The 26,980-nt window shown below is 33.5% G+C and overlaps 1 protein-coding gene across 8 annotated transcripts in view; it reads left to right on the forward strand.

The window, feature by feature from the left end:
- Cadps2 (calcium dependent secretion activator 2) overlaps positions 1-26,980 on the forward strand; it is a 490,335-nt gene that overhangs the window by 240,769 nt on the left and 222,586 nt on the right. For all 8 annotated transcript variants that reach the window (XM_063241432.1, XM_063241438.1, XM_063241449.1 and 5 more), the window contains exons 7-8: positions 5,305-5,416; positions 25,859-25,998. In XM_063241432.1, the coding sequence (XP_063097502.1) occupies positions 5,305-5,416; positions 25,859-25,998 (252 nt within the window). The remainder of the gene's footprint in view (positions 1-5,304; positions 5,417-25,858; positions 25,999-26,980) is intronic.

Below are 26,980 nucleotides of genomic sequence, written 5' to 3' on the forward strand. Positions count from 1 at the left end.
ATAGCATAAAGTTTAAAACCCAGCCCAAATTTATATAATTTTATAAATATATTTTACTTTTTAATCCAGTGATATTATAATAAATAAATAATGAGGTAAAACTGCCAGTTTATATCATGATTAAATTTCATAGTTTGAAATTTTAAATTAAAAATGTTAAGATGTGAGTTAATATTCATATAGTTTCTGATTAAGAAATATTTTAAATAGGATGTCAAAATTAACCTATGTTAGGTAGATTGAATTGGCTACATATTTAACTACATATTTTAAAAATTCATAAACAGTAATTAAATAGAAAATAATGGATTAATTTAGAAGTTATATGCACTTTATTGAATTATGTGGTGTTGCTCATAAATCTAGAACATAGGTTGAATTTACTATGAAGTGTTTAATTTTTCTGATCATGAATGTGTGCTTTATTCCTGATGTGAATTTTGCATTATTGCATATCATAAAGTGGCTGTAATCCATGTATTGTTGTCAAGCAGCTTGAACCACTGGTGGTGCATGCATGGCTATTCAATTGGGCAGCTCTTTTATTATAATTTTATTAGTAAAAGACTAGTAAAAGTGACTAGATCCATTTGTACCAACAGTGGTACAAGCTGTCCAATAAGTTAGTCATGCGTGTACCCACAAGTTATTCAAGCTAGAATGAATATGTTAAGGAATTTAAACAGTTTATACATTCAGTTTTAATGTTTTTGAGTTTTAATATATTTTAAAACACAAATGCTAGTAATTTTTGATAATCCTCTGTCTTTGTTACTTGTTACTCATTGCTGAGACAAAATACCTGAAGCCCAAAGTTGGGGAAGGAAAGGTTTATTTCTTACAGTTTTTGGAGGTTTCAGTCCACACTCAGTTGGCTCTAAGGCAGGCTGGCATGGCTGGGCCGCAGTTCATGTCGGCTGCAAACAGCAAGCAGGAACCAGCAAAGAGCAAGACATACCTTCTTCCTGCCATTACATCACATCCTGGCTCCACCCCTTGTGAATGGAGCACTGACACCATCAATCCAAGCACTAGACAATGAAGCATCACAAATGCACAATGCAAACTTATGAGGCCTGGGGGCCACAGACATAAACCATGACATCCTCCAAGTCACAATTGTAAACCTAGATACCAGCAGACCATGGAAGGTATATAGCTGATAAGAGTACAGGGCAGGGAAGAAAAGGGTATACGTTAAAGAATATAATCGTTGAAGTATTTGTTATCTGTAACTCATTAGAATATAAATTCCAGGGCTGGGGGTTTAGCTTAGTGGCGTAAGCTCCTGCCTTGCAAGCAGGCAGTCGTGAGTTCGATCCCTGGTACCGATAAAAATGAAAAAGACCAAAAAAAAAAAAAAAAAAGAATATAAATTCCAATATGATAGACTGGTGACATTCTGTCTGCCACATATAAGTACTTAATAACTTTTAATGTGAACCAATGAGTTTTTTTTTCTTTTTTACTGTATTGATATTATGTTTCTGTTTATACTCTTTTCAATACTTAAAATTATTTGCTTAGAATAAATTTCTAGAAATTGTCTTACTGGATGAAAAGACAACAACATATATTTTGGCTCCTGATACAAATTTCTAATAGCATTCATTTAATAGCAAATGCAAAGTTAACATCAGTTATTTCTTTGGTATATGAATTACATTGTTTTCATAGCCAGGAAGTCCTAGTATAGTGCTCTCTAGATATTTCATTCATTTGAAAATTTATACTGGAAGTCTGAATCCTGATAAATAATGCATTTTTTACAAGTGCAGAAAGTTAGTACATTTTGGTTCAAGGAAATTGACTGCAAAAGTAATGTGTTCTTTTATTACTTAATGCTGAGAAAATAGGGAGATAATGACTGGAATTAATTATCATAAGTGCTTAAACATGCCAGTTAAGTGTGAAACAAGGAAATGTCTAGATAAATATTGAAGACAGGCCTGTTATTTCCTCTTCTCTTTGCTTTTTTTTTTTTTTTTGAGATGGCTCAGATTGTATTCTAGAATTTGTATTTTCGTACTGTATCTTTTTAAATTTTTAACTTTTAATAGGAGAAATTATCAAAGTGGTGCTACACAATTTATCCTGGAATATTGGGATGTTTAAGAATTATTAAATGATGCTATGTTTATAATTATACATCCTTCTAAATTGCATTGTTCACTGTCAATAAAACCATCATCTCCTTGCTCATTACAATCAGAATCTTCTGGTATCTTGTAGCTCAGCTTCTTCTTGGCTGAAAGTACCTTCCTCATTTCACACAAACTGGCCATTAGTGTTCCTTGTCCTCAACACTCAAGTCCCAGACCTTCTAATTAGCTGTATTCATAACAGATGACCTATAGGTCCAAATAATAATTTTCCATGTATTGTCTAAAAGGCCCTGACTTACTGGATATACCAGTTTTGAAGAAGGATATCTCAGACTTCTTTCCAGCGTCTAGATTTTTGATATATTTCTTTATATTTTAACAAATATTTTGTATGCTAGTATATGATTGCTTATGTTGAAATACATTGATCAGATACCTTACCTGATTTAGTATATCTGCTACTTATTACCTTTCCCAACAGTATTCATTCTTCAGTTTTAAATAACTCTAATGGTTGAAAAGTAACCATGGTCTTGAAGTTGTAAACTTCCTTTCCCAGTATAGTAGAGTGTGCTTACAGAAACCCAGATAATATGGACTGAAACCAGCATATATGCAATCCAATGTTGATCAAAATGGTATGTTCTCCATATCTTGTATACACACACAAACAAATATGTGTGTCCCCTATGTACCATATAGATGATATTGCATAATGTATCATTAATATGTAGAATATGTATTTTCTTTGTCGCATATATATGTATCTATGATATATATGATTTATATATATATGTATATATATATATATATATATCCTACTTCATTTATATGTGTATTAATAAAGTTTTATAAAACCAGTTAAAGGTCATCTACCAAAATCTAGACCAATGTTCATACTTAAAATACAAGCAATATTCTCTTTAAGAGAAATTAAAGGGAAACATCAATGTAAAATTCAGGACCTTGGCTACTTCTGCATAGCAGGAATTGTGGAATAAAAGAATATGTGACCAAGTCAGGACCAGAGGGCTCAGTACCAAGGGCTGATACCTTCTCCACAAGAACCGGAATGGTAGAAATATTGGTTTTCTCTTATTGCTATTCTTTAACTACATGTTATTTTATGAGAACTTTTTTATGTAATAATTGAGAATGAAAGATGTTAATGAGTAAATGGGAGATATACTATAACAGCAGACTGTGGAATAATTTTTGAAGAAGCTTGTTTGTGGGAAAGTAATAGTAAAAGAATTTTCTATGAGTTGATGGCATCCCAGTGAGCACAAATTTTTTAATATATGTTGTTGTTTGTTTTATTTTGTTTAGCAAAGAATCAGTATGCATTTCTCTTTGTGTAAAATAACAAGAAGACAACACTAAAAGGCAAAGCTCAAAAGATTCCTTATATTTAATAAGGTTCAATGATATTGTTCTCTTTGAAGAATGGTATACTGGAGTACGTTGGGAATTTTGAAAGAACATAGAAGGCCTTATAATGTTTCTGAATGATTTTAAAATTAGAGATAAAAATTCTAAAAATTTATATAAGCCACCATGCAGCACTTGGAGGCTGAGACAGGAGAATCACTGTGAGTTAAAGGCCATCCTGGGCTAAATAGTGAATCCAGGCTAGCCTTAACTAAATAGCAAGATTCTGTCTCAAAAAAAAAAAAAAAAAAAAAATGTAACTTCAGAATTCTGTGGAGAGTGCATACAAGGCAATCAGAACTAGTTGATAGCAGATACAAGAGAATATCTCAAGAGTAGCCTTGCAAATTTAACTATGCAGTGAAAACTGAAGAAAAAAATGAAATAGAATGTGTCGTGGGACACTCCTCCACAGTTGTTACCCAAATCGTCTGACTGTTCAAGCTTAAATGTCTACACAATAGACAGAGAATTTTTCTCTAGTCTCTCATTCTAGTTTTGAATCTATTTTTATTTTTATTCCTATTTAACATCTACTCTTCCTTTGACCATGTAATTTTATGAAATGATAAGGGAAAATAAAAAAAAATCTTTGCTAACATCTTTCTAGAAGTGTGAAATAAAAATTAAAGTGTTTTTTCCATTCTAATTGAATCTCTCTTTTCCCTCTGGCATATCACTTCAGTTTTAGAAGAACAAACTATTGAAATGCTATTTTTTTTCTTTGAAATGGGGTCTGTTTTACTGTACAAATATTATAAATGTATGGTAGAACATAGTTATTCATTTTATTCTGCTTTGTTTCCTCAGTTACCTGGGTTTAACAAACTTTCTGAATAAGATTTATAAAATAAAATATAGACAGCTCCATGAAAATCATTGATTGTTTTCTTTAAAAAACATAAAACAACTGGCATATATTATTTGGTGCTTGTGTTTTAAGGTGAATCATTATTTTGTTTAATCTTTTTTTATTGCTCAGTAACATGTTTTTCATGGTGTGCTGTCATTGCCTATGATCTCTCAGAGTTATAAAAAATACTGGTAAGATTTTTTCACATCAAGTAGGTGCCAGTTAAGTTTGTCAATAAGCTAAAATGAATTTGTGTGTGATAAAGACAAGATGTTATTAATTAAAAGATAAGCCAAGAAAACATGTTATTTTGTCATGATGATTTAAGAAGCCAGATGTCGACAGACTTACTTCATTCTACAGTAATGGGAAATGAACTGCAAGCCACTCATTTTTATGATGCATCTTTCTTTATTCCTGGTAGGAGCTATAAAATGTCATATAATGCAGTAGACCTCAGATAATTACCTCAGCTTAAAAAAAATAGGTGTTTAGTGAAGATTTTTACAGAGGAGGTAGAGTAAAGGCCTACTAAACGATAGTTTTCTGAGAAATTGTGTCTTACATAAACACATTCTTGGCAATTCTCCCCAATATACACAAGAATGATGTTATCATTTGTATTTGAATTAGGAAAATAATAACTACGCCTATAATGTTTTACCTTAACCTGAATTCTTGCAACACTGTTTCATAGTCGAACATGTTAATTTTTTGAACAGCTGAATAACTGTAAGGAGCCATAGACCATATTGTTGTTTTCTTTGCCATCTGTCAGAAATAAAAGCAAAGATAAAAATCTCATCGAGTCACAAAAGATTAGTTTTGCTTCAATTGCGTTTTTTTATGGAGACACATCTACCTAGAAAAATTAATGCTGTCATTTTGTTAACAGTCTTTCTTACTTCATTACAGATGGGGAACTCAAGGAGATTTCACAACCACCCACCCTCGGCCTGTGGTCAAAGTAAAGCTTTTCACGGAAAGCACTGGCGTGCTAGCCTTGGAAGACAAGGAGCTGGGAAGGGTAAGTTGTGGTTAGCTTGTGTGTTTGGGTAGCACAATGTTAATTTCTTTTGATTCAGAGGCAAAGTGGAGCAAGCAAGTAAACAACATGTAAACTTTATGCTAGCAAATTACATATAGTCATTCATTGATATTGTCCCATGATCCCACTGTATAACTCCAAGTATTTTGTGTAAGTGACTAACACAGAAAGGATCTTGGTAGGGTTTGGGTGTGTAAGGTTTACATGAAGCTCCTCCTCACCGACTCATTCTTATATGTGTGCTTCTCTAAACACTGAATGTGAATTGTGCCAGGCAAGTTGGACTTCCACACATTTCTTTCATGCATTTCTCCTCATGGGTTAAAGGATCACCTTCATAGATGGAGTTATCTGTTCTTTGTGTTAATTATGATTAGCCTCATTCCACAGTAACCTGGGAAGGCCTTTTTCTCGCTCATCTCTTAGGTTTTTCTGTGGTCTTTCTCACCAACATATTAACACTGAATTATTTTTTCCTAATGTCAGATCATATGTAAACTATGAGGTATAGTAATACAATGAAAATTTTAATTTTAATAAAGATACATTAACATTATTCCCTCTCAGTGTACTTTTTCTCTCCTTGAATGTACTTACCTCATTGTTCTTGCCACTTTCCAAAGCAGTTCTGGAAGTCCTCTTTCATGTCTTTAGTTGTGCTGTCATAGAGCCTTGGTGTTCTGACTCGATTCAAGCCTTTACTTTCATACACATTTTGACACTGCAAAAAAGTCAGAAGTCACATGATACTGGATCCAGTGCGTACAGTGGGTTAAGGACATATCATAATGATTTTATGAGCTTTACTTTTTATGGGATGGTACTCAGCACCATCATTTATGGTATTTTTGTCACCCTACATTGACAGTTAAAGCATTATCTTTTGGTTGATTAATGATCTGATCAAATGCACCCCTGTGCCAAAGGTTATCTTCTCTTTTACTTCTGAAACACCTTATAAGTACTCCAAGAAGGCAGCTATAAACCTTTTTTTTTTTGCAGTGTGAATCAATCTTACTGAGATCTGAGATCTGTACTCATACATGTGTTACAAAGAATAACTCCTTTAGATATCTTTAAAAATTCTGCAAATGATGTATAGCTTTCACATTGCTAGATACTGAAGGATACTGGAAACACTCTAGGTATTAGAAGGTTTTTTTTTTTCCTTGAAGTTAAAAATTTCTATTCATTTCTTCTGTTTAACCTTTTGCAAACTTATGAATTTTTTCTTAGAAGTTTTTTGAATCTGCATTCAAATTACAGATTTCTTCTTTTGTTCTCTTAGTACATGTATTTCTTAGGTGAAACACCTAAGAGTCGTACTATACTATTTATTAGCTTTTTATTCACACAGTATTTATTCATTCAATAAAAGTATATATGTAGCATATTACAGTAGAAGAATCGTGGAGATTGCATGTAATCTTTGTGAATGTATGAAACAGAGTTTTTCATTGAAACAATCATATTGATTTTCTTATTTTTCTATTGTAACTTTTTCAGTATCTAATAGAAGCCATTTTAAATTTCATGCTGTAAGTAATTCTTGAAATAGTTTTAATTTATTTTCTAAAATGACCAAATAATAAAGCAATTTATAAATTGGATACATGAGTGATAAGTTTTCTACACAACTGCATCCCTAAGACAGGCGCTGTGGTCCCTTGCATCCTTTCTGTCTCCTCCAGAGTTTCCAGTGTTTGTAGTATTGGTATTCTGAGCAACGTGCTTCTTCCTCATAGAATGTTGTCCTGGTTTTGATACCTAGTAGCAACCCCGACCTCTAGTCAGTAGATTCTCCAATTTCCTCCAGCCTCCTCTCCCAGTAAAATAATAAAAACTATCTCTAGATATTGCCGAATATTTCCTGGGGGAGAGGCTCATTTACAAAATTAAGCCTGTTTGAGAATCACTGACTTACAAGAAATTCGTAACTATAATATATATTGTAATCATTTGTCAGTTTTGGCGATGTTCTCAGGAAAAAAAACCAAACATACAAACATTCTTCCTCATAGTCATGAAGAGGGAAGATCCTCAGAGAAACTAATATTCTGGGGCCCAAAGTTTGGTCTGGAGTGAGCCCAGAGAAGAATATTTTAAACACTTTCTCAGCCATTCTCGTGTGCATCTGTGTTGAGAGCACTGTGCAAAGAGTGCCCTAATGTGCAGCCAAGCCTAAGATCCTAGTGACCAAGAGGGTGAAAAAATACAAGTCTGTGGTAGCGTGCAGTACAGTGAAATGAGGGCTCACAGGGCTTAAGAAGTGTGCAGTTGAAGGCTACATTCATTTGTAGGTGGCAGATGCAAATACCTATTTATGGAACTGTAGGTGGCACATGGAGATTTTTCATCTGAATTGATGACCAATATGCCACCAGGTTCTAGGGAAATACCTGGAGATAGAATAGGGATTTTTGTGAGGAAATAATTATGAATATTTCTAGTAGCTAAAAGAACTGACCAGTCAAGCTCCCAAAAGTATACAGTTTATCCCACTATTTGTCTTAGAAAAACCTAAAAAGCAGGGATTGCTTCACATAGCCAATTGAAAATCTAAAGTTCCATGGGACATCTATACGCAGGCACTGCAGTTTGTATTAGGTCTTTCAGAATGAATTATTGTGCAGTGTACCTATGAGTAATCATTTAACTTGCTGAATGATGTTTCTGAGTACAAAACTAGATGTTTGGAGGCTTATCAAAATATTGCTCAGTTTTAAAAGTATTGCTACAAAGCCATTCTTTCTGCCAGCTGTTAGGAAAAACATTGTAGATACACTGTGAGTTCATGGCATTAGTGTCAAAATCATCAGTGTGTATGGAGAATGCTGACCTGTCTACCTCCATACACATTTATTTTCCTGTGTAGTGTGTGTCACAGCATCTTGTTTTCTAGTTCGATTAAATAATATTCATAGTAACAAAAATGTTAAAAGTTCACTCATCTCTGCTACATTTTTAAAGTCATAATATTTTTGAAATAATTGTTTTCATTTTATGAATTGCATGTGTTGTTCCTTCAGTTGAAGAATTCCATATTTCTGTGCAACATTTCTTAAAATGAGAATATTCATATCTAATACATCAATGTGACATTTATTATGTTTGTTTTATCAATGTGAATACCATGTAGAAATAACAGGTTGTGGTTAATTTCAAGTATATTTTAAATGTTAAGATAAATTAGCTTGCTGAACTGATTATTCCATTAAAATGAACTATTATCTTTCAAGAAGTTTACATCATCTTAATGTAGCACATAAAAATTAACTTATATATTTGTCATTTTTGTCAAACTGCTGTATCTGTTTGCTGTATTAAACATCAAAGAACTCTCTGATGTATTATCATAATATGCATAATTTTGTTTCTGAAGTTTGACAAGAGAGAAGCTGACCTATTCATATAACTGTGTCCTTGAGAGAGCAGCCCTGTCTTAGGATCTCTAATTCACCAGTCAGTCTAATTTCCCCTTTTTTGTCTTTCTCATTTTCCCAGATATACTATTATTGTTGTTTCTTATAATGTAGTTCTGGTCAAGTTGAAGTCTCTGCGAGTTCCTAATTTATATTAAAATGCTTAGGAGTTACACTTTTTAAATCAAATATAGCCTGCTTATCCAGATACTCTGTTTATATAGCTGAACTATAGGATTTTAAACATGACCTTAATGTATTTGTGATTATTGTAGAACTTGCAGTTTTAACATGTAAGATAATAGACCACAAATAGTCTTGAGATGATTTATTAAATAAGTGACTATTCTAATTTTTTTTCCAAAAAAAAAGTATAAAGTTAAATTGATAAATGTAGCTTAAGGCCTTTTTACTTTTTTTTTTGAGACAGGCTGTAATGATGCAGTTCAGGCTGGATTTGAACTCACTTTGCATTCTTGAATTTGCAGCAACCTTGCCTCAACTTCCCCAATGCTGGGATTATATGCATGCACTACCATATCCAAGTTTTAGACCTTTGATAAACTCGAACAGACAACCTTTTTTTTTTTTTTTTTTTTGGAAAATTTAAAAAAATTGTCAGCATTATGTATCTGCATATAAATAAGAAAAGCATTAGAGAATCTGTAATAAAATCATAATCATAGGTATTATCTTTTTAACTCAAAATTTTAAGTCCAATTTTATTGAAGTAGCCAGCTCTAGAAACCTGTTACTTTGTTCCATTTGAATTCATACAATTTGCTGAAAAATAAAATAGATATTCTGTTAAATATCTTAATGTAGCATGTAAAAATTAACTTGTATATTTGTCTTTTTTGTCAAACTACCGTATCTGTTTTAGGAAACAGTACAACTTTTCTGAAACTGAAACATCACAGAAAAATATCTCATTTCCCTTAAATTCTCTCATGCAGCAACTACTCCCAAGAATTTATAGTCAAATCTCAATAGCCATGTGGTGACAAAAAGGATGACCATAGGCAGGTGAAGGACCAAAAATAATTCAGACGTGGAAAAAATTATTTCCAAATAATTTTTTCTAGGAGTAATTTTGTATGGCTTATAAAAACCATGCTTTGAGATGTTATAGGAGGTGACTTGTTCTAATGAACGAAAGGAAAGCCAATAACAAGTATTTTATAGTTATTCAGCAGCATGTTTATCTGCAGTTCTCTGAGAAGTTATCAAGGATCCTGATGGCAGAGGTACAGGAAAGTATTCCTACCTTCTCACCACAGCAAGGGGCTGGGCAAGCTATAAATAGACCTCCTCCGTGGTGGTTCCCTGTAGGTGATTAATGTAGCATAAGTTGACATTTCAATACTTCCTGGGAATAACAGAGGACTTCCTCTGTCCCAGATGGAACAAATGGTGGGTGTATACACTGCAGTAACCCCTTATTTCTAATATAATGTTATTATATTGTTGTTTTAATCTGCACTTTCCTAAAATTTAGATAATGATTTGGAACATCTTTTTGTGTGCATCTCTGCCATCTGTACCTATTTTTTGATGAAGAATTTGTTCCAGTATGTATTTTCCTTGGTGTTTAACTGGGTTACTTGTTTTGTTATTTTTGAGTTTTCAAAGATCATAATTCAGTGTTTACATCTCCTTTGCCAGATTATACAATGTAAATATTTTTCTCCCAGTCTTGAAGTGTGTTTTTGTCATCTTAGTGTGTTTCAAAGAGAAGAAATTTATAATTTTGATAAAGTTCAGTTAAGTTTCCTTTTCATGGCTCATGATCTTGGTGCTGTATGTAAGAAATCTTTTCCAAACTCAGAGTAAGAATTCTCCTGTTTCTTCTAAAAGTTTTGTTATTTTAGATTTTATATTTAGGTCTTCTATTTTTAATTCATTTTTGTGCCTACATTTACATACAGATAAAAACTCATTTTTATGTATTGATAACAAATCATTCTAACACAGTTTGTTTTAAGGCCTTTTATATTAGATTTCTTTAGCATGTTTATTGAAAAATCAATGTTATCTCATCTATCTGTGAGTGTTAGACACTTTATTCTGTTCTGTTGATCCGTTTTCCTGTCTTGATGCCAACATCACACTGTCACTATTACTTGAGTTTTATAAAAGTCTTGAAATCAGATAGTGAGTCTCTTCCTTTCTGTGTCCCTCCCTCCCTACTTTTTTTCTTCCCTGTTTTCCTTCCTTCTCTCCCTATATTGGAGATCCTTTCTTTTTTTGGCCTTATGAATTTTAGAATGAGATCATGTATTTCTAGCAAAAAAATAAAGACAAGTTTGAGAATGTGACAGTTACTCTCATCAACTTGATAAGCTTAGGGCTTTAGTGTAGATAGTTTTGGCTGTTTCTGGATGAGTCATGAGGCTGTGGACTCAGGGACTGTGTCTGTTTCTGGCCCCTTTCTTCCTGCTGTGCTTCCCAGTTCTTTACTTCCTTTCATGAAGTGAAATGCACCACCCAGCACCTCTGTCACCGTATTTCTGCCTTGGATCCTGCTGATCACAGATGAAAACCTATGAAGCACTGAACCAAATTAAATACAATCCTCTCTACCTTTGAGTTTGAAGTGTCAGCTATTTGGTCCTACAGTATAAAAATAGCCAATATAGGAATGTGTAGACATTTTAGCAAAATTGAATCTCCTCATTGAACACAATGTATCTCTTCACTTCTTTAGGTCTTAGTTTTTCATGATAGATATGTTATCTTACGGTTTTCAGTGTACATGACTTTGTTTTTTTTTTTTTTTTTTCCCAATTGGATGTATTATGGATTGTTTTGCATCTTTTTATATTTTTAACACTTTAGTGCCTGGAACTATTAGATGCTTAGATTATATTTTCATTTTGCCTTATTATTGCTTTGAAGAAAATCTGTATTTTTTAGGAAAGATAAATGGGATAATGAGTTAAGACGGTAATAGTATTTTGTAGTAGTACATGCACAAGAATAAAGTTGTTGCTTTTGTAATTCCTAGAACTACAAATATAAATGGCAGTCAAAATACAGTCAGTAGCTTTCTTCCTGGAGAAATTAAAAGCCAAGGAGCTAGCTAAGGGAGAATAGTAGATAATTTGAAGTTATTTAATTCTCAAGATACTGTTGGGACTGAGTCAGCGGAAAAATCTTCTTCTTAAATAAAAGAAATATTTTACATTTGGATAAGTTTTTAAGAAAATTTATTAAATGGATTATTTTAATTTTTATAAATAGATGTGATACTTTATTTATAACTACTTAGGAAATAAGACCAACTGCTGCTTCCAGCCATTTATGTTTATTAGTTATTGGGACTTGGAATTAAACAGATATTGTTCCCATTTAATCCAGTTTAATCACTTTCCAGATAAAGAAATGATGGCACAGAGAGGAACTAAATTTTTTGCCAGTGTAGTGGCATCTAGTGTATTATCCCTCTGAGATATATCATCCATTTGGCAGCAGCATCTTTCTAGCAGTTTGTAGCCCGCTGGCGGTACCTATCCAGTGAATGTTGGAGGGGTGGACCAAGTGAGTGAGTTTCCTGAAGTTTGTGTAAATCAGTTTCATTTATCTGATACACAGTTGTGGTAGAAAAGAATCACTGTTTTCTGGAATGCCTAAAATCCCTATCAGATTATAATGTGGAACAATAAATGTGAAAGGACATGTAATTTGAAACCTATTAATAATGAGATCATAGTATATTTTGTCTGTATATTATATGTAATAGAGTGAAGCGGTTTGAAACATCCTCAAATTCATTCTTCCTTTAGTTGCTGATTGATAAAGAAAAAAGGAAAAACACCTCTCAGCATCTTAGAAGTATCCAGAGCCACTTTGAAAAGCACCTACCTCATTTTACCTACCCATCAGTCAGTGGGCAAGACTATTCTGTATCTTAGCTATTGTGAGTGCTACAGTAAATACGGTTCTGTAGATGTCTGCTTAACTTACCAGTTTCCTTCCTTTTGTGTTTATACCCAAATGAGATTGCTGAATCACACGTAGTTCTATTGTAACTTTTTGAGGAACTGCTTTTTTTTCCCCAATAATGTTGTACTAATTGTCTTCCTAACAGAGCACAAGAGTTCTTTCTCTAAAATCTTGTCAACACTTATCTTTTGTCTTTCTGATAATAGCCATTTTAAAAAGTATGATATGACAGCGATTGTGGTTTTAAATTGCATTTCTATGATAATTAGTGATGTTGAACAGTTTTTCATATGTACAGTTGAATATTAAACTTAAAAAAGAAATTCTTGTCATATTCAACATTGACAAACCTGTAGGGTATTATGCTAAGTGAAATAAACCAGATTAAAAATGGAAAAAGTCAAGCTCATGGAAATAGAGAATAGAATGATGCTTGCTAATGACATGGTCTTGTAGGGTGAGAGTCTCTCCATAATAGACAGATGCTCTAATAACCTGGCTAATAGAAAGAAACATAATAAAGCTGTTCATGCAGTGTTCTATAAAAGAAACTGTTTCTTAGTAAAGGTAAAGGTTACTACTATTCTAATTTATGGCTGAAAGGAGTAGATCAAGAATAATAATGATGCTCTTCTGTCTAGATAAGTCTTTTAAAATACAGATGTAGCTATGATGGAATATATTGTTGCATCCAAGACAAAGTATAAAATCAATACCTTACAAGCAATGAAAATGATATGTGATGATCAATAAAAGGTAATATCCTTAATTGAGCCAGAAGATCTAGTATCTGACAAACTTGATTATTTCTTTTAAAATCTTTTAAAAAAACTTTGAAATTCAAGACATAATCCTTGATCATTTGGTATTGATCTCTTGGGTGAAATTTGTTAGAAATATAAACGTAGTGGTCTTTATTCTAATAACCAAAATTATCAATCTTATTGTTAATTCCATTTAACATGTTTGTTGTGGGACTACAATTCATAAAACCTATGGCTGGGAAGCTTGAACCATCAGTGGTATATTCATGACTGTCCCATCAGGCAGCCTTTTATTAATTTTATTAGTAAAAGACCAATAAAAGTGAGTAGATCTGTTTGTACACCAAAGATGCAAGCTGGTAAAAGTGTGTTAAAGTATGTAGATTTCTTGTGGGAAAAACTCAACATTTTGTTTTTACATGTATATATTCAAAAGATTTTATTCAGACAGAATCCTTTAAAAATATTAGAAATGTGAACATACATACAAGAATCCATATAAACCATGTAAGCAGATAAGGCTAATAATAGGACTATGTATGTAAATACACCTTTGAATCATACACTTAGTAAAAGTAATTTAAAACATAGACTTAAGTTTTTGCTGAATGAATGTAAGCTTTTATTGAATGCATTTATTTCTTGTTTCAGCAGTAACAAATTCTGAAACAGCAATTTAAACAGCATTCATTTGTTCTCTTATTACAGTTTTGAAGGTCAGAAATCCAAAATGGGTCTCAAAAGGCTAAAACTGCCCTAAAGGAGACTTCTTACTTTTCTTTCTTCTCAAGCTTCTAGAGGCTGCCTGTATTCTTTGGTTAATGGAGTGCTTCCATTTCGAGAGCCAACTATGGCCGATGAGGTCTTTTTCATGTCATTTTACACCAATATTGACTCTTCTTCCATATTAAGATAATTTGTGAGGACGTGTGGCCCAGTCTCCTTAATCCTACCTGATGTCTTAGCTTCTCTTTGCCATATAAGATAACACATTTACGAGTGGGAATTATAACAAGAGCGACTTTAGGAAGCCAATATTCTACCTGTACATTTCAGAAATGGAAAGATGACAGTATCATAGATTTTTAGATAATTACAGGAAAACTGATTTTAAATTCTAGGATTTACTACTATCATTTTCTGTTATCAAATTATGACAGTGATGTACTTGACACATCTTTTTCTTATTTTGTTTCAATAAAATATCCATTTATAAATTCATTTTTATTTTTGATTTTTAAAGTATCCCTCTAGCCATCTGTCTTTCCAACCAACCAGAATTTGTTTTGAGTATCGGCAACAATATATAAGGCGAACCAGGGTTACAAATCAAGATACTAATCCTATAATACATATGAAACCAGAAGAGACCCAGAATAGTCAAAATAGTCCTGGGTAACAAGAACAAAGTGGGAGGAATCACAGACATGAAGTTATAATATAAAGCTGCAGTGATAAAAACAGCATAGTAGTAGGAAAAAGACACATTGATGAGTCAGCAGAACATAATAGGATGCAGAAAGAACCTAAAAGACATTTTAACCACTTCATCTTTGAAAAGGGAGCCAAAAAACATACACTGCAGGAAAAATAAGCTCTTTAATAAATGGTGTTTGGGAAACTGGCTATCCACATGCAGAACATTATATACCCATATCTTTCACCATGTACTGAACAGCTAAAATGAAAATATATCAAATAACTGTGAAAAAAAAAAGAAACATTCAACATGCTGGGAGATAAAATAGGTATAAATCTTGAAGTCATACGTGTAGGCAGGAACTTTCTGAACAGAACCTCACTTGCTCAGGGAACAATACTAAGAATCAACTAATGGAATTATATAATTTTTTTTAAAAAGCCTTCTGCACACCATAAGAAACAACCAACAAATGAAAAGGCACCCTACAAAATAGGAAAAATTTGCCAGCTATTCCTCAGAGAGGACTAAGATCTAGGATATATAAACAACTCAAACATTTTTGACACCTCCAAAATACTAGATCACTAATATCTAAAATACACATAGAATTCAGCGCCCTCCAATAAAAGATCAATCAAAAATGGGCAAGTAAAATTAATAGATACTTCTCAAAAGTAAAATGGGAAATAAGCACATAAAGAAATGCTCAATGTCACTAGCCACTAGAGAAATGCAAATTAAAATAACACTGAGATTTCACCTGATCCAAAAAGAATGGCTACCATCAAGAACTTAAATCACAACAAATGCTGGTGATGCCACTGGTGAGAATGTAACCTATCACTACCACTATGGAAATCAGGATGGAGATTCTACAAAAAGCTAAAACTAGCAGTTCCATTTGACCTTGTTATTCCCCTTCTAGGTATCTTTCCTCAAGAGTTAAACTCATCATATTACAGTGATGTGTGCATAGCTATGTTTATACAGCATGATTTATAATAGACTTGGAGTAGCTGTATGTTCATCAACAGATGAACAGATAAAGAAATGTTATATTTTCACACAATGGAGTACCACTTTACCAAAAAGAAAGTGAAACTTGAGTCAGTGATAGGAAATGGGAGCCATAATGTTAAGTGAAAAAAGACACAAAAGTGTAATATTGCATGGATTATTTTATATGAGGAACCCAAATTGTAAATATAAAGCAAAATGTTACATAGCTATTAGGAAGTAGAGGAGATAGATCTTTCTCAAACTCTCAAAGTATATCAAGAGATGAGGGAGAGAGAAGAGAGGGGGGATGAAAAAAGTAATTGATGTGTTCTAAGCATATATCAACACCACGCAAGGAATATGACCATTATATACTGTAAACATGTATATACTAAGACACTAATAAAACAGAATCATTTAGTTATAGAAATAAAATAGTCTTAACTCAAACTTTGTATGCTTTGATCAATACCTTGCCTTTCCCAGTCATCTCTCTTTTTCTTCAGAATCTAGTAAACACTTTTTGACTATTTCCTTGAGATTGACTACTTTAGGTTCCATATATAAGTGGGATCTTCTGGTATCTGTCTTTATATGTGTGTGTTGGTTCACCTAAAATGATTTCCTTCTGTTCAATCTATGCTGCTACAAATAACAGAACTTACTTATTAGGGCTATATAGCATTCTATTGTTTACCCTATAAATATATATAATAATTGTTAATTAAAATAAATTATAAAAGGAAACAAAACTGGTAATAATGTGAACAGATATGTTAATTAGCTTTATTCCAGCAGTTACTATATATATATATATATATATATATATATATATATATCACTATATGCCTTAAATGCATGCAATTCCAATAAAAAATGGAAAAAATGGCTGATAGTGGCTTACTTAGCTTATATGTCACAGGTAAATTTCTCTGTTGACTACACAGTGGTCCTATATCTTATGAAGCATTCTCTCCTAGCTGCATGCCATGAAAATAGTTCATTATAAATAGACATTTCATTAAAAAATTGGGGAAAAATTTACACTTACCTAATTTTCTTTTCTTGCCTTATCCTCGACCTCCTGTCATGCAAATCACAAAGCACATAATCTCTGTCTTTTAACAAGCTAATGCTAAGGAAAATCCTATAATTAAGACAATATTTTCTCCTTTTTTGAGTTATTGTTTCATTTTTAACTTTTCTTTAAAAATGTCGTCTTTATGAAAAAACAAATTACTATAGAAGGAAGTGGGTATGTATTTCTGTCTTAGGCCAAGTAGAGATTTGGTTAGAGATTTGGTAAGGGGTTGAAAGTTTAATCATTTCCATATTTTAAATTCTGTGATTCTTCTCATGTTTGAAAATAAAAGGGAATGAATTCAGCCCCATGCACAGTAAGGTTGACAGAAGACTTAATGCTGATCTTTCAGTATACAAAAGAGCATTGTGTTAGTGAGAGTGAGCAAGTGTTTTTTGTTTCAATTAAGTATGGTGGTAACCAGTGATATTAAATCAAAGATGAAAGAATTAAGCAACCTGAAGTGTATTGAAACACTAGAAAATATTGCTGTGGGAGGAGGTAAATTTCTTTTGGAAAACTCACCTAATTCGTATGTTGTCATCACCAATCCATCATGCTGTTGTAGCACCAATTTTGGAGAAATTATGTGCTACTTATTAGCTTCTCTAAATATTTATGAAATGAAGAAAGTTCAGAGAGTGCTTGATAATATGTACAATCTCAAGGTCCTTAGCACTGAAGAAGTCTTGAAAGGTTGACAAGGAATTGTCACCCTGAAACTTGACTAGCTATAGGTCTCTGTCAGTTGAATAAGATAGATAAAAGTCAACTGCCAGGAGTCAGAGTTTCTCATAGAAACAGACTCCCCTTAACTGCAAAGATATTTTATTGCCTTAGTCATTGGCTTGAAACACTCTTTGTCTCAAGGACATGTTTTTCAGCAAAAAAAAAGATCTTTAATCAAAAACTAAAACATGATTTCAGCTTCTAGCATTTTCAGTCTCTTCTTTTTCTAGAGATGCATTTTTAAGACCAATTAATCTTGTAATTGGATATGAGAACACTTGAACACACAGTGAGTCACATGACCCTTCTCTAGGATGTATACTGCTGGAGAGAGGGAATTACTTATACCAAAGTAAATCTTTTATAAGAATATGAACATTTACTTATGAGTACAGTCTCAAGTTGTATTTACCTATAAAAGCCTCAAGAATAATAAGATCCAAAACGTACAATTGATATTGTGAAAATGAAAGGGAAAGAAACTACTTAAAAGGAAAGAACTGGGATAGAGGAAAGGAGAAAAGAAAAAAGGGTTTGATCATTTTTTTTCGTACCTATATCTTATAATCTAAACAACTGCTTTGAAGATAATAATATGCAATATATTAACCATTGTTAATCTCTTATTATTTGTTTTGAAATTCTGTATCATTTTTATTTATTTTAAAATAAAAATATAAGTATTACATTCTCTCTGTCCCTGATGTAAGAGCATTTTTGATTATTTGTTAACTATAGGTTAACATACGTAAACTCAGAAAACTTCCTGTTTCACAGTACATCTTTTGTCTGCCTTTCTGGTCCCATAGACACAATCATCCTTTTTCTTCAGCCTGCCAACTAACTGTGATCTCACTCTGCCTTGCTGTGCACATAATAAATTACCTAACTGAAATATTCCTTGCCTAACTTGCCTGATCTTAACTTCTCTTAACTTTTGAGTTTATCCTCATCCCCCAAATAGATATCACCTTCAAACTGCCCTTGTGCTTCACTTAAACTTTATTTTGCTGAAGTTGTCATTGAGCTCTTATTTCAACCAATCTCAGGCCTTTCAGGTCCTATCATGTCTGACCTCTTGCTTGTTATTTAGTGCTGGACAGCCCCTTGCCAAAACACTGTGTCCTTGAATGTGATACATCATGGCCTTTTGGCTTCTAGTTTCAATTATGGAGTCCTCTTCTTTGTTTTAAATCTTAAAACTCTCATGTAGTTTGCATCATAGTGTATGAAATTGTAAAAGAGTATTGGCAAGGCAGAAAGTACAATTAGTATTTGTGTTTATTGAAATTATTTTATGCAGTAAGCTGGGCAAATAGGGTGGGTTCAAGGACCAAAGAATAGCTGCTCAACCAATCTTGGGAAGGGACCAAGAACTAGAGAAGTAGAAACAATGTCTTCATTAGAATTGTGTGTCTTTTTCTAGGGCCCATTGCTAACATGGTCAATTCTAATACCCTTCATGTCCTTCTTCTCTTCTCCCTGTGTCTGCCTTATAAGCCTTATTTTCTTTTAGGCTTGCAAAGGAAACAATAATCCCCCTAACAAGGAATTACAGGAAAAGGCAGTAAATTATTTAGCTTACCCTTCTATTTTCTTTATTACCTTAGTATCTATTTTGTTTTTCAGGTATTTGCTGGACAAGAATTGAAAAATTTATAGCCTTGAATTGATGAATTTTACAGGGATTTTGGAGAGTAAACACAAATTATTGACATACACACAAATGCAAATGACTTACTTTTAATCAAAGTATCCTGATAGTCACGAAGCAATTGAGAGCTCATAAAAGTACATTTTAAGGGAAAGAACCTTCTGAATCCCACATTACTCTAAACATATCCCTCTCTATATTTTCATTTCTTTTCTATTAAGTTTTAGTTCTTATTTACTGAATATGACAGAATTTTATACAGGGCCTGAAAAAACAATTTTGTGTTTTTAAACCAAATCTTAGCAAAGGCTGCATGTAATGTTGACATTTGATTATAAATAAGATACACTGGCTTTATATTTAAGATGAGAATCATAAAAATTTTGTGTCACACTAACTGAAAAGACATTTTAGAGTGTCAGTGACAAAAATAAACTACAAGCAGAAATGTATAAAGTTTATGTGAAATAAACAGCAAAGATAAAATGTTTTGCTAAATAATATAAGAAGTTAGGCTGGGGATTTAACTCAGTGGTGTAAGTGCCTGCATGGCGGGCACGAGATCATAAGTTTGATTCCTGATACCAAAAAAAAAAAAAAAAAAAGTTAACTTTTTATAGAGCTATAATTTAATGTGGATATAAACCTAGGTTACAAATGGATCTGGTTAATTTTTTAATCTGTTAAATATTTTAGTGTGACTGCAAACAGATTTCCCTGTGCATGAGCTAAGTCCTGCTGAAGTGAATGTTTTGTTTTGTTTTGTTTTGTTTTGTTTTGTTTTGTTTTGTTTTGTTTCTGGTACTGGGGATTGAACTCATGACCTCGTGCGTACTAGACAGGCATCATGAGCAGTATCTCCAGTCCCCATGAAAACAATTCTTTAAGCACTTATTTATACATAAAAGATTTATAAAAGCAATATTCTAATTAAGAGACTAATAAATGCTGTAGCAAGCAACTGACCACATTTCAGTAGTTCAGAACAGTGGAGTTCATAGAATGGTAGAGACTTTGAGATCAGAGGTGCTCTCCTTCCATGTAGTGACTCAGGGCCCTGCTTTCTTCCATTACATCCTCTGGCATTGGTGTTTTCCACATTCAGCTTGTGGAGGAGTAAGAGGGATACAGTAGATGGATCTCAATCATCTTAATCACCTTCATTTAAAATGATCTTTATAATTTGTCTCATATTCGATTAGCTAGAAATTTCACAAGTCCATTGTTGATAGCAGAGTGACAGGAATCATGGACCTTGGCTGACCAGCTAGCTCCTCACTAGCAACAGCCAGACAGGTATGTGCTCTGCTGTGCTCCAGCCCTCGTCATATCAAATACTTTTGTCTCCCTTCCTCTTACACATACAACCCATTTGCTTCTACTTGAAGCTGAAACAACCCACAACCCCATCCTGTCCCTTCATCCAGGCCAACACAGCACATTTCGAGACTTTTTGTGCCCTGGCGAACTATGAGCTGCAATCCATGTTACCTGACACTACTCCACCCTTCCTCCCCATCCTCCTGTAATTGTTGATACATTATATCAGTTTGAAAAGGTTAGAAGTTTAAGCAGCTCAAAAGGGCTGCAGGACCCTTACTTTGAAAATATCCTCTCCCTGTTCAGAGGAGGTGTGGAGATGGTGTGAGCACTACAGCTGCTCTAGGGTGTGGTAAATTGCTTACAGTACAAGATAGGAAAAGAGGCTTGCTGTCCCCCCACCTTTGCTCTTTCTGTGTTTGCTATCTTCTGCCACCTTGAAGTGTTGTCCCTGTGCCATGCCACCTTGCCTTGGAGCCAGCCTTTTATGGACTGAAACCTCTACGAACTAAGCTAAATAAACATTTCCTTCCTTAATTTTGGATATCGGATATTTTATCCCAGCAAGGAGACAAAAGTAACTAAGACATTACCCTATCACACACAGTGTGCAGCTGTGGATCAGGAACAAGAGAGCTAGAATTAAATTTTCAATGTGAAAAGTGGGAAATACAGCAATAATTATGCGATACAACAAGGAAATCCTGTCAGACAGGCACTGTGAGACCACTCCTTCCCTGGAAGTATTCAGAATCCCATGTTTATACCTGTGTGTGCTTCAGAAAGGAACTCTTTTGCCCTGTACTCCACAGAGATCTTTGAGCTCTACACATTGGGAGCTTCTTATCTGTTGTTATTTATGGCTAAATCTCAGAAAAAAATCTGGATACTTTCTTCTTGTGCTTTCAGGAATCTAAAGAGTATTTACAAATCTTTTTAAATACTAAGTTCACGGTAATGAACTAAGTTTGCTGGTTCATTTCTCTTAAAAACGGATTTCCTATTTGTGGGCCTCCACTTTTTATGTGCACCAGTGTTCCCACCTTTACTGCCATTCTGTCAAGAAAAACAAACCTTTCCAGGCCTTTCAAACAGAAGTAATTTGTCTTAGTTATTTTCCCCTTTGTCTTGGTTACTTTCTTCTCACTGCTAAGACAAGATATCTGATGCCCAAAATTAAGGTGTTTTATTTAGCTCATAGTTTGTAGAGGTTTTAGTCCATAATCAGCTAATTTCAAGGCAGGATGGTATACTATAGGGGCAACACTTCAAGGTGGCAGAAGACAGAAAAGCAACAAAAGCAAAAAGAACAGAACAAGCCTCTTTTCTTTCCTTATTGTAAGCAGGCTACCTATCACTACTGAGTGTAACTCTCACACCATCTGCCTGCCTTCCTCTTACACAGGTTCAGGATGTTTACAAAGTGAAAACTCCAGACCCTTGCTGAGTCATTTGGTTAAATTTCTAAATGTCTCAAATTGACTCAATGAATCAACCATTTCAACATCCTATACTATAGTCAGTCGTCCTAGGGCATGTCCTCTATACTACAGGATGTAGAACTACTGAGTTACTTAGCTAAGCTTCTAAACTTCTCAATTTGACACAGTATGTCAACTATTATATCCTTGCTGGAACAAAATACCTAACACCCTCAAAAGGAGGAGAGTTTTATTCATTCACATTTTGTAGAGGTTTCAGTCATCTGGATCCAAGGCAGGGTGCTATGGCAGAGCGGCCTAGCAGAGAAGAAAGAGCTCATGGCATATAGATAAGACACAGAGAGGAAGGAAGGAAGGAAAGAAGGAAGAGGGCTATATATCCCTCCAGGCCATACCCACGATGGCCTGTATGTTTTATCAGGCTTTACCTCCCAACAGCACACCTAACTATAAGCCCATAAATGGACTAATCCAGTATCACCCATGATCCAGTTTCATATACCCATGACCTAGCTACCTCCAGAAAGCCCCACCTATGAGCATAGGCAGCTTTAGGTGAAATTTAGATATAAGGCATAGCAGAATTTAACACGAGGAATTAGCTATATATTAGAACACAGGAGTCAAACAGATAATGTTAAGTAAATCTCATGATTAATAAAATCAGGAAACCCCTGAATATCCTTAAAATAGAGTGCTGATAAGAGAGAGTGGTATGTCAGTTCCAAGTATGAAATATGACGAGCTCCTCAGGGGATTGAGCTATTTATATTCTTTCATCCTGGTGTATCCCACATAGTGTGCATTCAGGTGTTTATATCGTTGAGCAGTGCTGAACATAAATTATCCCAGTGACTTCAGTCAAAAATACCTGTCAGAAGAAGAAAATGCAACAGAGATGATGGTATTCTGTGGGTATAGAATGTAGAGACTCTACACTCTGTTGCTGTTTCCTTTTCTATCCAGGAGCTTTTTAATTTGATAGGATCCCATTTGTTGACTCTTAATGCTATTTGTTGTACAGTTGAGATTCTGTTTAGAAAATCCTTGCCTACCCCTATGACTTCAAGAATTCTATCTACTTTGTCTTCTAATGTGTCATTTGTATTTTACTATTTAGATCTTTGATCTCTTGAGTTTTAGTTCAGTGCATTGTGAAAGATATGGGTCCAGCTTCAGTTTTCTACACATGGGTAGCCAGTTATTCCAGCACTGTTTGCTAAAGAGTAGCATATCTTTTTCCCAATGTATGTTTTTTTATCTCCTTTTCAGTGATCAGAAGACAATGTGCCCTGAGCTCTTTCTACATCATCTGTTCTGTTCCATTGACCTGCATGTCTATTTCTGTACATATCAGTATGGAAAGCTTCAAAAATTAGAAGTAGAAATTCCAGTTGACCCAGCTATTACCCCGCTAGGTATCTTCCTGAAAAACTTGGATATCATATTGCACGCATACTGATGTTTATAGCAACAAAATTAATAATAGACAAATCATGGAAGCAACCTATGTGTTCATCAACAGGAGAATGGGTAGAGAAAATGTATTCATACACAGTAGAATTGTACTCTGCTATAAAGGATAAATTTGAAACATTAGTAGGAAAATGGATGCACCTTAATAACATGTTACATGAAATAAATGACATAAACTCAAATGCCATATTATTTCTCTCATGTGAAAAATCCAAAGTGTATATAAAGAATAAAATAAAAGTAACAGGAAACAAGAAGGTATACCTACTGCAAATGGAAGAGAACCAGGAAATAGAGGGCTCATGGAGAGTGGAGAGGAAGGAGATGTAAAAGAAAGCATTAATACATGTCACGTACATGTACCAGAAAGCCAAGTAATCGTTATGTGTGACAAACATAAACTAATGAATAAGTTATTATTTAAAAAGAAATAATAATATTCAGAATAGGGATGATCCTTAATTTATGGGTCAGCTGTAACTAATTAGTTGGAAACTTTAGTATCCTATTGTTGGCATTTATACAAAAAGAACTTTTCAAAAAATTTAAATATTCTCTTGTAAGACTTTTGGAATTGGAACAATACCAATTTTGTGTAAACATAGAAAGAAGCACTTAAATTAAATCTGTAGGTGGCTTGTGATAAAATAATATTTTTTAAAGATATGTAAAGAGAAAGAGGAAAAACTTTTCAGACTGGCTGGGAATATTGTAGATGTAAAGAATGTATAGCTGTCTTAGTCTTTGAATTTTATTTTTGTTGGGGGTTCACCTTATAGGTTGGAAATGAACTATGTGTACTGATTTGAGCCTAAAGCTATCAACTTATTTTTTTTTTCCTTTACTATCACTTAAAGAATCTGTCCAATGTTCCTGTGGATTTTTTAGCAGTCAAAATAATTCTAAAGTGTGATCATAATTTTGAGAACATTGCAAATACCATTTAGTCTGTTCTTTGATGTCCGCTATGTACCCAGGACTCAACAGAGTGATATGTTTGAAAAATGTCTCAAAATAGTACCTGCATTTAACACTTAAAAGTTAAGAACGGTTTAAGAAGCTTTTATAACTATATTGCCTTTCGTAGAAATAATTGCTTAAATTTTTCAATGAATACTTGTATGTAGAAAAAAAAAGATTTTTGAAGAGGGCAAGATACAACAAATTCAGTTGCCATTTATGCTTTGTGAATACTACAACAAATTCAGTTGCCATGTATGCATCCTTGAGCATCATTGCAATCCTTCCATTTGTAAATAAACTTCATTTAATTCTCCTGTGGGTTTAAGGTAATAATGGTTAAAATTAAGATACATTGCACTTTGCATCTTTGTTCTGTCTTTCAGGCTATAGAACTTCCATTTTAAAATGAGCATTAATGCTTGAGTCTGTTAAACAATTAGTCTGTGTTTAAATGTTGTCAGGACATAATAAAGGAGAAAGAGCTTTGCATTGTCTATGTGGTACTTCATTTGTGAAGGGCATATTGCCTTTCCTGGGTTGGTGTAATGAAAAAAATCATTAAAATAATTACTTGATAACTTGGCACTTGCATTTAACAGTTATTTTTACTAACTAATATCATCAAAATAGTTTTGAAAATATGTAGTCAGGACAAAAGTTTTTCTTTGTTATGGATCTCGAGCAAAAAACTATGCTGCAGTTATTGTTTCCAACTCTAGTTTTTTCCTTTAAAATCTTTCCATTGAAAATATTCAAACATGAGGCATTTATGTGTACAATTTCAATAATTGCTCTGCTTAAAAAGCATATTATCTGTAATTTCGAAAGATATTTCTTTCTGAACTTTTTGGCCTTGAAAAGTTCAAAAGAGTCTTGGAGACACACTGTAGGCATTCACTAAATGTGTTTCAACTATCAATTCAACTTTGTGCTGTTTTGCTATTAATTCATTGTGAATGACACAGGAAGAAAACTCATTATGTTATAATGTGAATACAAATACTTGTCAAAAATAAATAAACCAATACTGAAAACCTACATGCAATAGCAGGAGTGAGTCAAATGTTTTATTAGATACACTTGGGCATTGAGAACCCCTTTTCAAATACCAAAGTTATATAGAAAATAGATTTCGGTTCCAATTCACAGACACGGTACTATGCACTTAAATACACTTTTTCTTTTTCTTTCTATCCTTTACAGGTCATATTATATCCAACTTCTAACAGCTCTAAGTCAGCTGAATTACACCGAATGATAGTTCCAAAAAATAGTCAGGACTCTGACTTAAAAATCAAACTAGCAGTGCGAATGGATAAACCGCCACATATGAAGCATAGTGGGTGAGTGTTTTTGAAAATGTTTCTCCTTCGAACTACTGGATTTCATTTTACTTTAGGGGGAGAACCAGTATATCAGGCTTTCATGTAACAGTTTTGTTATGCACTGATATATATGCTGTATATAGGTTTTGTTATGTAACAATTTTGTTATGCACTGATATATATATATATATATATATATATATATATATATAGGTTTATTATTTTTTATGTATGTGGACCACTTCATAGATAAATACATGGGTTTTTCCTTACTATAGCTGTTTGCCTGCATGTTGACACCATATTGGCACTTGTTTCTTTCAGTATTATATACCAGTTGTACTGACAACACTGATACATACAAGGAACCACTAAGTAGTACTGTTCACAATAGAAATATAGTAACAGTTAGAACACGCCTGGCAATCAAGTCCTAGAAATAGTTAAGCTTTCATAGAATATATAAAACTAAAAGATGGTTCCGGTTAAACCTAAAAGGCTGCATGAGTTCACTGGCCTAAGTGAGTGAAGCCTAATGTAGAAGGGTGCTCCTGCTCTGGGATAAGCAGTAGTACAGGGACTGTCTCCCAGGAATGGTCAGGGTCTAAGGCAACCTTCACCTTGGCAGGGTTCTCTTTTTCTTGTATCTAGGAAGGAACAGGTTTGAACTCTTAAATAAAATGAGCTTCTAAAACCCCAGATAGTGCTTTAGAATTTACCATAGCCAAATCCCAGCAAAGGGTGGGTGTTAAATTTAGGAAAAAATGAGAGCATTTTAAAAAATCTTTTACTATGTAGAAGAGTTATTGTTGAAATGGCTCACCTGAGTTAAATGATAAGCTTTTCAATACTGCAATAAAATTTCCTGTAATGAAGAGTCTGCTGCTTTGGGAGCCACATTACCAACATTAGCTCAGATATCACTGATGGCCCAAAAGATAAGGATTTTTGGATAAACAGTAATGGAAATAAATTTGATCTTTGACAGGGGCCATCAGCA

Source organism: Cavia porcellus, unplaced genomic scaffold (genome assembly GCF_034190915.1).
Source record: "Cavia porcellus strain 051 isolate PalLab524CR breed Dunkin Hartley unplaced genomic scaffold, mCavPor4.1 scaffold_2, whole genome shotgun sequence".
In the NCBI taxonomy this organism is placed as follows: Eukaryota; Metazoa; Chordata; class Mammalia; order Rodentia; family Caviidae; genus Cavia; species Cavia porcellus.